This window comes from Triplophysa dalaica, chromosome 20 (genome assembly GCF_015846415.1).
Source record: "Triplophysa dalaica isolate WHDGS20190420 chromosome 20, ASM1584641v1, whole genome shotgun sequence".
Lineage (NCBI taxonomy): Eukaryota > Metazoa > Chordata > Actinopteri > Cypriniformes > Nemacheilidae > Triplophysa > Triplophysa dalaica.
In genome coordinates, this window is record NC_079561.1 from 18,043,265 (window position 1) to 18,056,539 (window position 13,275).

Genomic DNA, 13,275 nt, shown 5'->3' on the forward strand with positions numbered 1-13,275 from the left:
TCAGACAAAATCCGAATCAATTGCTCATCAAAATTTATTACAAATAATTTAGGCTTATTATACAAATTCTCATATTCTTAGTTATCCGTTCATTGGGGACCTGGTGTCGCACAAAGTCTTACGCCGACCGAGCACATGATCTCACGGTCACAAAACTGTCAGTCTGATGTTAGTCAGAGTTTGCCGGGTAAACTAATATCATTAAGTCTGGCCGCCCCACGCTTGCTCAGAAACATAACAATAGTTACTTTAATCACTTGATTTCTGTGGAAATCTGGTTCGTGTGAGCCTTACTAAACGTGCCCCATTCTCTATTAAACATCAATACTCCAGTCCATCCTGACATACTTATTTTGCGCTAACAGCAGGCTCCTCTCAATCTACCACTAATAAGAGTCTCTGAAGAATGCTTAATTAACCAAAAATAAAAATGTATTATGCCAGGCAGCTACAACATCAATAAAAAAAATTGGTTACAATTCTTAAAAATGATCGGCAAGATAGAAAACAAAACAAAGTCATACCTGGTAATAAATACCCAAAGTAATTGTGTGAGAAGTTCTGGCAACAGATTTTCTCCTGAGGCTTTTTCCAATGCACCTTATAAACCCAGATGAAGCGAAGAGTCATAAATTCAATGGTCATTGTGGAGTTTTGTTTGTTTGGTTTCTAGTGACTGAAACGAGCATCAAATAGGATCTCAATCTATCTGTAAACAAGATTACCTGAGAAAGACACACCTCTTAGAGGAGTATGTTTATGTCCTAAAGCTCTAATCCATTCTTTGTTAGGTGTGAAGGAATTAGACCCATCTCACAATGACCTTTAAAATGATACCAAACATCATGTCCAAGTCTTCACAACATGACAATAAATGACAGCAGTAGATGTGTAAGCCCATTTCCAGTGGTCAGGGTCTGGAGAGATGAAGGGGAGGACAGCGGTGTGATTAGAAGAGGGGGTTCAGTTTCTGGGTCTCGGTAACCCCTGGGGTGAGGGGAGGGTTTCATTCCTCAGGATCTAGCAAAGAATGTGGTTTTATTATTTTGTGACACAACCACACAAACAAACTCAGTTCTTACAACTTTTCCAGCTGCCTTACACACCCGCTTTTTTATGTATGTTGTGTATTTTCATGGCCTTGTGTGTTTTGCCAGTATTCTTTGAAGGCTGTCATACTTCACCTTTGCTTTCATTTACTTACTGTGTTTTTCACCCTTACACACCTTTTGCATCATGTCATTATTCAAGGTAAGATAAGACAGCACAATTGTTCATTTATGGTATCAGTGTTACATTGGCAGAATGCCTCAATCATTAACTGAACTTTAATCAGATTTCAGATCAGTTTGAAACAGATATAGGCAGATTTTGTTTTAAAAAGCTGTTCAGTTCAAATATGTTGAATGTTGATAGATATTCACAAGCATTAGCAGACGTGACATGAATAGGCTTGTCAAACTATCTCTTGTTTGTTCCTGGTCTCCTCCCTCTCTTCCTCCGAGGCTTTATAAAGCACGCTGGGAGTTTTACTCTTGTGTCTTGAAGTGAATCTGTCACCATGTGGACCTCTCTGAAGAGTTTAGATGCGAGCTCTGTGTGCCTGGCTTTGATTCTGGGTTTGGTGTTTCTGGTTCTATATGAAATGTTCCGGATTCATTCCTTCAGAGCTCAAACCCCACCCGGACCCAGACCACTGCCTTTTGTGGGAAACCTGCCAAACGCTTTGAAGGACCCAATAAAGTTCATTCAACTGGTGAGTCTTTGTTGTTTACACACAGTGCTTGTTGTTTTAAACCGTTGTTGAGTACTATGGACAAAATTGAACTAGAAAACTATCCGAATTCTGAAAAGAAAGTTTGCGTACCAGTGGCATTGATTTTTTAGGGGGCCTGTCTGTAAATGAGGGGGCCATTATGTATACGTATAGGTTTCTATATATTTTGATATTTATAGGTACTAAGATGATACACCAGTATTATGAGCTTGTTATATTTTGTGGGACAGATGCCTCAGTATGGAGAGATGGCCACTGTGTACATAGGAAGGAAACCATCAATAATCTTGAATACACTCCAGATCACAAAGGAAGCTCTGGTACAGAATGCTTCATCTTTTTCTGGAAGACCAAATATGCCAATTCTAGATTGGGTTACAGGTGGATATGGTGAGTAGCACTTTATTGTCTATTCATGTACACTATTGGTCAAAAGTTAAGAATCACTTAACAAGAAAGTTTAGTTTGATCTTTAAAAACGATTAATGTGAATGTGTGTTTCAATTTGGGCTGTCAAACGACTAATTGCATTCAGAATAAAAGTTTGTGTTTACATAACATATATCTGTTTACTGTGCATATTCATTTTGAATTTATAAACGTATATGTTTAGGGAAAAATTCATGTATTTATTTATATTTGGCACTAATTTAACTGATATGTCATGTTTATTAACTATTTTATATTTTCTTACATACAGTATAAAGTATACATGTTGTTATTATAAATTTTTATAAATACAAAATTAATATGAACAGTTCACAGATGTATATTATCTAAACACAAACTTTTAATCTGGATGCGATTCATTTAGATTAATCCCCTTTTATTAGAAAACTAAATGATTTCTAATGCATTTACCTAGACCAAACAATGAATAAAATGCAGACAGAAAGAGTAGAAATGATTTTAATACCATTTAAAATGAGTTATTGATATTTTTGGGACATTCAAGGCACATCATTTCTTTATCGTGTGTTGTTTGTCCGAGGGTTGTCTAAACAGAAACTTTGAACAGCCCAGGAGAAAATAACTAAAAACCTTTAAAACAACATATTTACAGACAACTTCAAATTTAAACAATGTTCACTGGGTTTTGTGACACCATAGAGTCTGTTTATTAATGATGTTTGTTGAAGGTGCAAAATATAGCATAGGTTATGAAAATCTAGAAAGCAGTTATCAACCTGTGAGGCACAGTCTCAATGTCAGATTGATTCCATTTTGTTCAAGGAGCATGAAAATGTTTAAATGCTAAAAGCCGATACAACCTGCCTTTTCCAGCAAGATCTCAATCGATGTGAATGAGAAGATAAAAGGCAGACCGTGACATAAGAGACTTTTTTTAAATTAAGAAGAGCTTTTATCTCTTTAACTAGAAGACAGCAAGCTGCTGTCACCTTAAAAAGTCGCTCAACGACAGTAAAGTCATACAAAGTAAAGGCTGTATCATTCAAAAACAACGATAGCAGTGAGATTAAAATGCATCTGTTTATGTTTTCATACGTTGTCTCATTCAGGTATAGTGATGGCTCAGTTTGGTCACTCGTGGAGGCAGCAGAGAAGGTTTGCTCTCCACACGCTCCGAAACTTCGGCCTGGGGAAGAAATCTGTGGAAGAACGTGTTCTAGAAGAAGGACGTTATCTGATCGTCGAAATGTGCAAAACAAAGGGTTTCTGAGAATTTTTCTCTTTCTTTAAATTAGTGGTGGGCCGTTAACGGCAGTGAGACTCTTATCGCGCGATAAAAAAATTGTCGCCGTTAATCTATTCTCAAAGTTGGGTTTGGAGCTGGGTTTATACTACGCAAGCTATGATGACTTTCACCTTGATATTTTAGCGCGGATGTATACCAGGTTAACTGCACTGTACGGGGCGAGAACGAGATTTTTCAACTCGCGTGATTCGCGTCATTCGCGGAAGCAGAAGCCGCCTCATCATCTCATAACCAGGGCTTCATTCGCGCGATTCGCGCCGCAAGTAGGTCTATTGGCTCTTTTCATTAACATATAAATCACTCGCGCTTGACACGCCATTCGCGTTTGGTCTGAACACAACATCACGTTACTGTGAAATTACCGCATCAAAAGTGACGTTCTAACATGGATGCAGCTATGAAGCCGCCGGGTTTGCTTCAGGGAATATTCATTTTTAAGAAGCTTCCCAATAGAAACATCGACAAGACTGAGGTTGTTTGCACCTTGTGCAATGCGGAATTGGTTTAAAAAAAACACTTTCTCTCAACAGGTACTGGTCTAGCTTTAGTTGAAACCAGTAACTTTGTATTGGCACCTAATGTATTATGGCTCCTGTATGACATATCGCTTGTTGCTCCCTCACTCTTTGTAAGTCGCTTTGGATAAAAGCGTCTGCTAAATGACTAAATGTAAATGTACTGTAGGAGCTCTTCCAGTCTCAAGTATCACCTAAACGCAGATCATCCCTTAGCTAATGCGGAAGTAAACACAAGTTCATCTTATTGAACATAATTTAATTTTCATCACCAATTATCGTAGTAGAACAGCTTTCTCAAGCACTTTGTGATGCATTTTGGAAACAGGAGATGAGCCCCTGGTCTAATGCGCCACCTGGGTTGAGAAACCCGTTCTCAAAGACTTGCTTTTAGTCATTATTTGGGTGGCACACATATTCTGAATGCCTTCGGCAGAATTCAAATGAGCCATTTTAATCTAGATTAATCTTGGAATTAATCTAGATTAATCTAGATTAAAAAAAATTATCTATGCCCACCACTACTTTAAATACATTCCTCAATGTTCATCTTCCTTAGCCTCTCCACATCCAATCGTGAACATATATATGTACTCTTTAAATGAACCCAAACACTACTGTTAGGATTGCGGATACATTTTTGTTCAAGATTTGCTTAGATTTAGAAACATTTTCCAATATATATACTACAAATATTCATTATCAAACTGTCTTTGGTGGAACACAAATCTAAAGAGACTTTAACATGTTTCATTTTTTTGGAAGGAACATCATTTGACCCTCAGCATGTCATACAGAATGCAGTTTCAAACATTATCTGTTCCATCGTGTTTGGAGATCGCTTTGAATATGACAACAAGCGCTTTGCATATCTTCTGAAAATCCTCAATGAGAACATTGTGCAGGCAGGGTCACTCATTGGACAGGTATGAACTGGTACCATATGTTTTATCTTATTTACAGTTAATAATTTGGCAGATGCTTTTATCCAAAGCGATTTGCATTGCATTATCCTATAGATTTGTTTTCAAGTATGTGCAATCCCCGGGGATGGAACCCACGACCTTGGCCATTTTTTGTTAACGCCAAGCTCTTACCACTGAGTTACAGGAAAGCTTATATAGGTTACTTGTAGCAAAGTCTGTTTACGGAACTCGTGCCAATCGGCGGCCATGTTTGCACCCAAGCTGGCAAGCGCCTCAGAAAATCGTCAGTCTTTACTGATTGCCGATTGGCTCGTTTTACTGGAAGACGGGACTTGCTTCACAAGAGCGGCCATAATGAGCGTTGCATTCCTCGCCATTTATTGTAACGGGATTGGCGTATCTTGTTAATATTCATGTCTTTGCTTGTAGCAAGCCAAACGTAATGCAGTGACACCGACTGCATTTCTTCTGTGTTAAGTTGTTTAGCATAAAACGTTAACACAGTCTGTTTCACTAAAAACTTTAAAATCTTTACCTTAAAAATGACGGCAGGTAAGTAAAATGTATTCAACTTTAACCTGTGCAATAAAATCCAGCAGTTTAAAATAAGCCACATTCTGTTGGGAAACTGCGTACCTGGCAACCTGGAGGTACATTTTCTGTTTTTCTTTTCAGATTTTTAACTTGGTGCCCTTCATCAAACACCTCCCCGGGCCGCACCAGAAAATACACCAGAATGCAGAAGAGCTGAAAGGTTTTATCAGGGAAGCTGTTGAAGAACACAGAATAACTTTAGACTCAGAAAACCTGCGGGACTTCATCGATGCCTACCTGGTGGAGATGGAGAAAGTGAGATATCACCATGATTCTTTATTAACTGAATAGTCTTTGATGGGTATGCAGTTATGCTGAGGTCTTCAGGACTAATTCAAAATACATGAGCGAATTTCTGTACGTCCTGACTGCGTTCTTTTACCATGGAGCAGCAAAAGTCAAACGAAGACTCCACGTTTCACGAGATGAACATGGTTATGTCTGTGAGTGATCTCTTCTTGGCTGGAACCGACACGACGGCGACCACCATCAGATGGGGGCTTATCTTCTTGACTCAACACCCAGATATACAAGGTACACATAAGATTGTCCAGTGTAGCTGACAATCAGTGAAATTAATTGGTGTTCACACCATTGGTAAGACCAGAGTGGTGTACACACAGTCCAAACACTTATGTTTGGTTTAAGTTTTTGTATTGAAATGTTCTGTTTTGATAGAGCGATGTCACGAGGAGATTGTTCAGGTTTTGGGTTATGACCGCCTGCCCAGCATGGAAGACCGTGACAAACTTCCATACACATACGCCGCTGTTCACGAGATTCAGCGCTGTGCTAACATCGCCCCGCTTGGTGGAATTCACGAAACCACTCAGCCCGCAAAATTACGAGGATACGACATTGCAAAGGTAATAACACAAAGGTGGATGTATGTGCATATGTGTGTATGCTTTCATGATTTAAAGCATTTCCAAAACTGTTGTTAATTTGACTGTATAACACGGCGCTCTGGAAAGTTTGATTCTAATTCGCCATACACGCCATTCCAATGTCAGATTTTTTATAATAATGACTGCTCAAAAATAATAATGCCATACTGATCCTTTTAGTTACAGTTAGACATAACACTAAAATTAAATATTAACATACATTTTTAATAACATGAAATTATATTTACAAAGGAGATTTACTGAAGGAGATTAGATATTTACAACACACTCTGTGAAGCAATTTGTCAATTTAGGGCAATTTGTCAATTAACTGTAGAAACATGGCGGCAGATCATGACGAATTCAATGTAGGGTGACCCGAGATGTGTATGTACTGTAGATAGAAATATGTCATTCCAAGGTAATAAAAAACATAACGCTTCATTATGTACACCTCGAAAGACATCGTTATGCATATTATATTGCATTTTTGTGAATAGACTGTCCTTAATATTCCACACTGCCCTTTTAATAACTAAGTAGCTGTGTAATAAGTGGAATAATACAGGTTTTAAAAACAGTTGTTTCCCTAACAAATTTTGTGTCTTTCTAGGAAACTCAGATAATGGTGAATTTAACAGCAATTTTAAGTGATAAGGACCACTGGAAATATCCAGACACTTTTAATCCAGCGAATTTCTTGGATGATAATCAATGTTTCAACAAACCAGAGTCTTTTCTACCTTTTTCCTTAGGTAAGTCTTCATCCCTTCTTTTTTTCCGGTCATATCTACAAATTTTTTAGTCACCATTATTTAGTTGTATACATTTTGCCTTAGCTTTTATTTTTCTATTTTTCATTTTAATCGTTACATTGTTAGCAATTGTTTGCGATTATTTTATAGTTTATTTGGTTTTATACCATGGTCTGTCTGAATACTCGATTCTGATTGGCTGGAAGGTGTGCATTTAAACCGTTAAAAATGCAAGGGTAATTCCAGTCAGTTGGATCAATTTTTAAAATTAACTGACGAAAACGATTAGCTGTCTGATAATAAAATACACTGTAAACATCAATAAAAGCTTAACCTTGGCAAATGGCCATGGTATAAACAGGATAATCCATGGCTAAACTTGCATTAAAGCATATTAATGCACGTTGCGTCGGTTGGTTCTTGGCCTCCTGGGCTAGCCGTGGATTATCCCTTACTTAATATTACTATAAAGTTTTCCATTATTTATTTCAGTTTTAGTTTTGGTATATTTTCCAGTTAATAAGCATTAGTTTTACTTCTTTCAAGTAAGATTAAGGTCTCCCTTTGATAAGATTTTCATCAATAGAAGTAATAGTTTTTTTCTTTCTTGTTCTAATCTTCTTCCTCAGGTCCGAGGGGTTGTCCTGGTGAGACCCTTGCAAAGACCGAGCTCTTTCTCTTCATCACTTATCTTCTACAGCAGCTTCGTTTCTCATGGCCGGCGGATGCACCGAGTCCACACATGGATGGGATTTTTGGTATGGTCCGCTCTCCCCAGCCGTTTAATATCATCTGCTGCAGCAGAGGAGCTGACGAGTGATTATCATTATTTAAAGTCTCCTGTGGTTCATAATTTAATCCCTTAATAGCTTTGCTTTGTTTGCCCATGATATGTAATTTTTAGTTTGTGCCATCACATTTGGAGAATTATTGATGTGTTTTTCTATGCTTCGTTTTCTTGAGTAAACTGTATTTGTCATGTTTTATTTAGGTTAGTAAATCACTCATTTGGTCAGTAAAAATAGCGTTTGCGTATATAGTTTTTAGATAGCTAGATGGTTCCAGAACCATGCGTTTTTCCAATCAGAATTAGAAAAAAAGTATTTGTTCTTACCGTCAGTTTATGTGTCTTCATTCCATTCCATTTTCTACCGCTTATCCGAACTACCTCGGGTCACGGGATGTGTCTTCATTCCTTTAAGTAAAATATTTGATTTATTATGTTTATTTTTTACAGTTTAGTGTTATGTTAATTATTTGCACAAGGCCCCCTCACGAGTTTGCTTAGGGCCCCCAGACGTCTAGGATCAGCACTTCATAAAACAAATCTTTAATCATCAAAATGACATTATTTTACTATACACAATATTTTTTCCTGCCTTAAAATAGCTTGAATGTAACTCGAACCACATTTATTAAACTGTCTTTGGTAAACTTCAGTTTTATGGTGAAAATGCTCAGCAATGGTTTAAAAAGATAAATTTGCACATGGTTTGTCTTAAAAACACCACATTATCCTATAAACAACATTAAAAACTTGATTTTCACTACAGGGGTATTTAAAAACATTTCAAGGATAATGAAGTTCTCCTACATTTAGCTTGAAAATCTGTATAAAAGACTCAGAGGATAAAATGTGTCAAAGATTCTCTATACCTGTTTGTTAAACTGTATGTTTTTTACCACTGTAAAAGACAGGTGCTGTTATATCAGTGTAACACTGAAGGAGTTTTCTCTCTCGTGATTTAATTTCTACCTACATGTCTATACAGATCTTAACATGTTGCTATCTGGAGGTCAGTGTAACACAACCTGATGATGGAGACGAATATTTGCTTCATTTGAATTATTCAGATTTGCTGTATGTGCATTCTCGTTCAATTCGAAAAAAATAAATTTAAATTGTACATTTTGTAATCCATATATTACCTTTTAAAATGTAGGGTGGGTTTTAAATGTGTAAATCTTTGCAAATCCCATTTTACCCTGAAAAAAGGAATTTGTGTAAAGACAACTATGACCTGTTTCACGCCAAAATTAAAAACAAGTGTTGTATTGAAAAAAACGTTTTTTTGTACTCTCAAATTATTTTCTTGACCGTTATAGTAGTTCATCTCAAAATTAGTCCCCATTGACTTTCTATAGTAGGAATAAAAATTACTATGGAAAGTCTACGGGGACAAATTTTGAAGTGAACTTCTCATTTAAGCACATTTACTCATTTGGAATTGTAAACATTTCAAGGTTGATTTTCACTCAAGTAAAGCATATTTAAATACATTTTATTTATGTTAAATCAAACAAGTTCATGTATCACGTGGCAAAAACTCAAAACTACTCTGAATATTGTAGATAAAAGGTCAAATGAAAGCAAAGAAATTGTTTTTATAAAAATATGTTCTTTGATCAATAAAATTAATTTACCGTCTGTATTGTGCTGAAGAACAAGCACCTCTAAACATTTAAACATAACATACTTTGATATAAGGAATGCATTGATAAAATACATGATATTCAAAACGTATAAAAAAAAATTGTTGAGGAATGCGATGTTTGTCATCCAGGTGAGCTTGGATTTCCTGGTCCGAAAAGTTCACATCTGTATTTCGGTCACCTTTGAAGTCTGCTTATGGACTAAAGCATTGTGTGATAGTTATTCTAAACAAAAGCTACTCTGTGGTTGTGGGAAAGAGCATGGTTTGGACCCCAAATCCACTGAGTTTCACCACATCAGGCATGGACTGTAAGAGGTCCCGGACGGAAGTGTGACCATTCAGCACCCGTGGATTGAGGATGATAGGACAGGATCTTCTGACTTTGCTCAAAGGGATGCCGTCAGGATGCCTGGCCAACAGCTCCTCAAGGTCTTTCTTCAGCCTACACCGGTCAGTGTTTACAGCTGAATGAGATGGATACAGAGAAGGGTGTGTGATGTGTCCAAAAGTCACTTTACAAGTCATGGATAAAAGCACCAACCAAACGACAACACAAATTATAATGGTGCCATTACAAAGGTCGAACTATTGGTGCCAATACAAAGGTGTTTTGGGATCCAAATAACATCCCACCAACTCGATATAGTGTCTTTTATGATTCCCCGTATAACCATTACAATCTCTGTGATGTTGTTTTTTTAGGCGAATTATTAAGCAAACTGACATTATCATGTACTCACGTCTGTCTGGTGTAGATAGTCCGACAGATGCGGCTGTACTGTACAATTTCACATTATCCGCTCTTCCGGTGGCGTTTTGTGTCATCTTAACGAGTATAAATTTAATCTTCTCGAAGAACCCCACGAATATAAAGAAGAGCGACACACCTGAGAGATTCAGCCGGTAGAATATAAACAAAATGTTTGACGTGGAACAAACACGCCCCTTCTGGCATTTGAACTTCTCGAAACTTAAAGCGCCATGAATCCGACTCACGTGATCAAATCCACTCGTTCAAGGATCGGCTCTTTTGATTCAGTGAAAGAGCCGATTGGAAGTGTTAAGAGAAGCTGTTTACAGTTCATTTTTAGGTAGACAAAGTAACATTTAAACCCAAGGTTGGTTTCAATTGGTATTTGTTAGACCCTTTAAACGCCTTTGAAGTTGAATATATATTTTCGTATGAAAACATAGCCCACAATTTATAAAAATACGCGTGTTTTTACAATCCAAAAATCATCGAAATGAATATGTATTTTGATGCATATTCAAATATGAATTTGCGGTCAAAGCCTCGTGCTCTACTCATTTAAAACTGCGGTTCAATCGATTCATTAAAAAGATTCGAGGCAAATGAACGATTCTTTCGTTTCTCAGGACAACGCTTTCGTTTTCTAATTCGATTCCTAGGAGGAAGTACGCAAGTGTTTTGATGTTCTGTATTATTTCAGTTTCTTTTCATGGAAAAGAACGGCAGACTTGTGTTAGTTTATAGATTAGTTAGTCAAGATTTAAACAATCCCTCGTTTTGTAAACAGCTGCTGACCTGAATGTGCTATATAAGGCCACACTGACATTTTTTTAACAAACAATCTGATAACTTCATCTGTTTATATTTACCTTACATAAACGTTCTCGAAAATAAAAATATATATATTTATAAACATTATTTTATTTGTTCTTTGGTAGCCTATACAATTTTTTATTAATAATTCAAATTATATTATTGAAGTAGAAATGTCTAAATAAATAAATGTTAATGTTTTAATTAAATCATATTAGGACTTAAGTTTTCCCGAAAATTGTTATACTGTTTGCTCATCTGCAATATGTCTCTGAGATGTCTGCCGTCAGATATTATGTAGATATCTGTAAAATGTTTATGATTAAGAATATTTGAAAAACTGCTCTCTCTAAGATGTTTATCAGATGATTTCACACAGCAGGTGTTTTCCAGATCTTTAGCAGACATCTCACAGACGTACCTGTGCTATTTGGGTTGTGATTATGAATATATCTTATGTACAATATGTGTTTAGTTAAGCTTTGTTGAAATGTAGCATTATTAAAATGTGTGTCATATGAATAAAGCATGAGTTACACCCAGTCAGTCAGATGGCCAACTGTTGCAACAAATTGTAAAATACATGTATTGCATGCGGTTGCATCAAGTAGCAGGGGCGGATTGGGATAAAATTTCAACCCAGGCACTGTAGCCACACCAGCCCACATTACCACACCCACACAGCCCAACCCACAGACACGTGCATTTACTACTTACATTTGTGTACAGATGGTGAAATAAAGTAAGCAATAGCATGTAACAGATTTTTACACATTTATTGTATGTGACTGGCAAACAATGCTTAGTACTTTGCTAATGGTTAACATTTTGTTTTCCGTAAGCTCTCCTGCTTGCTCTGAACTATAAGGTTGGTGGGTACCGTTCCCTTTTTAGCCAGGACCGTTACCAACACGGCACCCGGAATTCGGGAATGGTAGCAAACGGTACCTATTTTCGGTACTTTTCTCTCTGTGTGATAAAATTTCAATTTCAACATTTTTTCATAGTCATTTATTTATGCAGTGTGATAATTCACTCAAATCATGAGGCCTCCACCATTAACAGACCATTAGATAACATAGAAAAACAAAATTTGAAAAGACTGATGTATTGTGTTAAAAAAATTGTACAGGCCGAAACAGGACTGTTGTTTATCGCTTGCACAATTTCACCATGGTTACAATAATAATAGTATTAATAATAATAAATGTTAAGCATTTGGCCCAGTCAGCATCCGCCGGCCTGGGAGACTGGAGTGCCAGTGCAACACGAGCTAATTGTCAGTCAAAGCTAGATAATGGACCGTAAGAAAGTAAAAGGCAGTTCAGAAGAAGTTAGAGAAAGCAAAAAAGGGCTCTTAAGTCCAACCCTGCCAAATGCGTAAAATTGATTAAATAATTAACTCTTTTCAAAAGGTTTATATTCGGCTGCAGCATCATAGGACAGCGTTGTAGAGGTAAGAAAACACAAAACACAGCTGGTAACACCCATTAAGCTTGAATTGCATGTTTTTTGACAAGTACAGAGCTACTATATCGCAAGTAGCCTTAAGCAGTCTCAGTCTGTTAAAACCCTAAATTCCAACTCATCTACTGATAGTCCAGACATGTAATTCAAGCTTAACCTGTGTAACCAGCGTAACCAGTTTTGTTTTCTAAGAGCCCTTTTTTTTCTTTCTCTAACTTTTTCTGCACCGCCTTTCCTTTTCTTACGGTCCATTATCTAGCTTTGACTGACAGTTAGCTCGTGTTGCACTGACACTCCAGTCTCCCTCTGATGATGCGCATGATTGAATGGGCAATTCTGATCTTGTGAGTAGGCTGGTGGATGCTGAATGGGCCAAATGCTTTACATTTATTATTAATATTATTATTATTGAAACCATAGTGAACATGTGCAAGTGATAAAAAACAGTCCCGTTTCGGCCTGTAAAATATTTTTTACAATTTTTTTTAAATCGGGCCGGGCCGGGTGTAAAAAAAGGTCCCGACCCCTCTGGCATTTGCCAGATGTCCAAAACGCACATGATCTGGATCACATCTTGTACTAGTTTTTGCCTCATTCTGATTCTGAATAAATATATGACCTTATGAAACAATTATAGG

General features: G+C 36.9%; 1 protein-coding gene across 1 annotated transcript; it reads left to right on the top strand.

The window, feature by feature from the left end:
* The first annotated feature begins 1,508 nt into the window (after positions 1 to 1,508).
* Positions 1,509 to 9,078, top strand: LOC130409831 (cytochrome P450 2B4). The gene is made up of 9 exons (XM_056734061.1): positions 1,509 to 1,756; positions 2,008 to 2,167; positions 3,298 to 3,450; positions 4,775 to 4,935; positions 5,611 to 5,784; positions 5,922 to 6,063; positions 6,208 to 6,395; positions 7,030 to 7,171; positions 7,801 to 9,078. Exons 1-9 carry the CDS (start codon positions 1,562 to 1,564, stop codon positions 7,989 to 7,991), a joined length of 1,506 nt encoding a protein of 501 aa, XP_056590039.1. The 5' UTR covers positions 1,509 to 1,561; the 3' UTR covers positions 7,992 to 9,078.
* Positions 9,079 to 13,275: the final 4,197 nt, after the last annotated feature.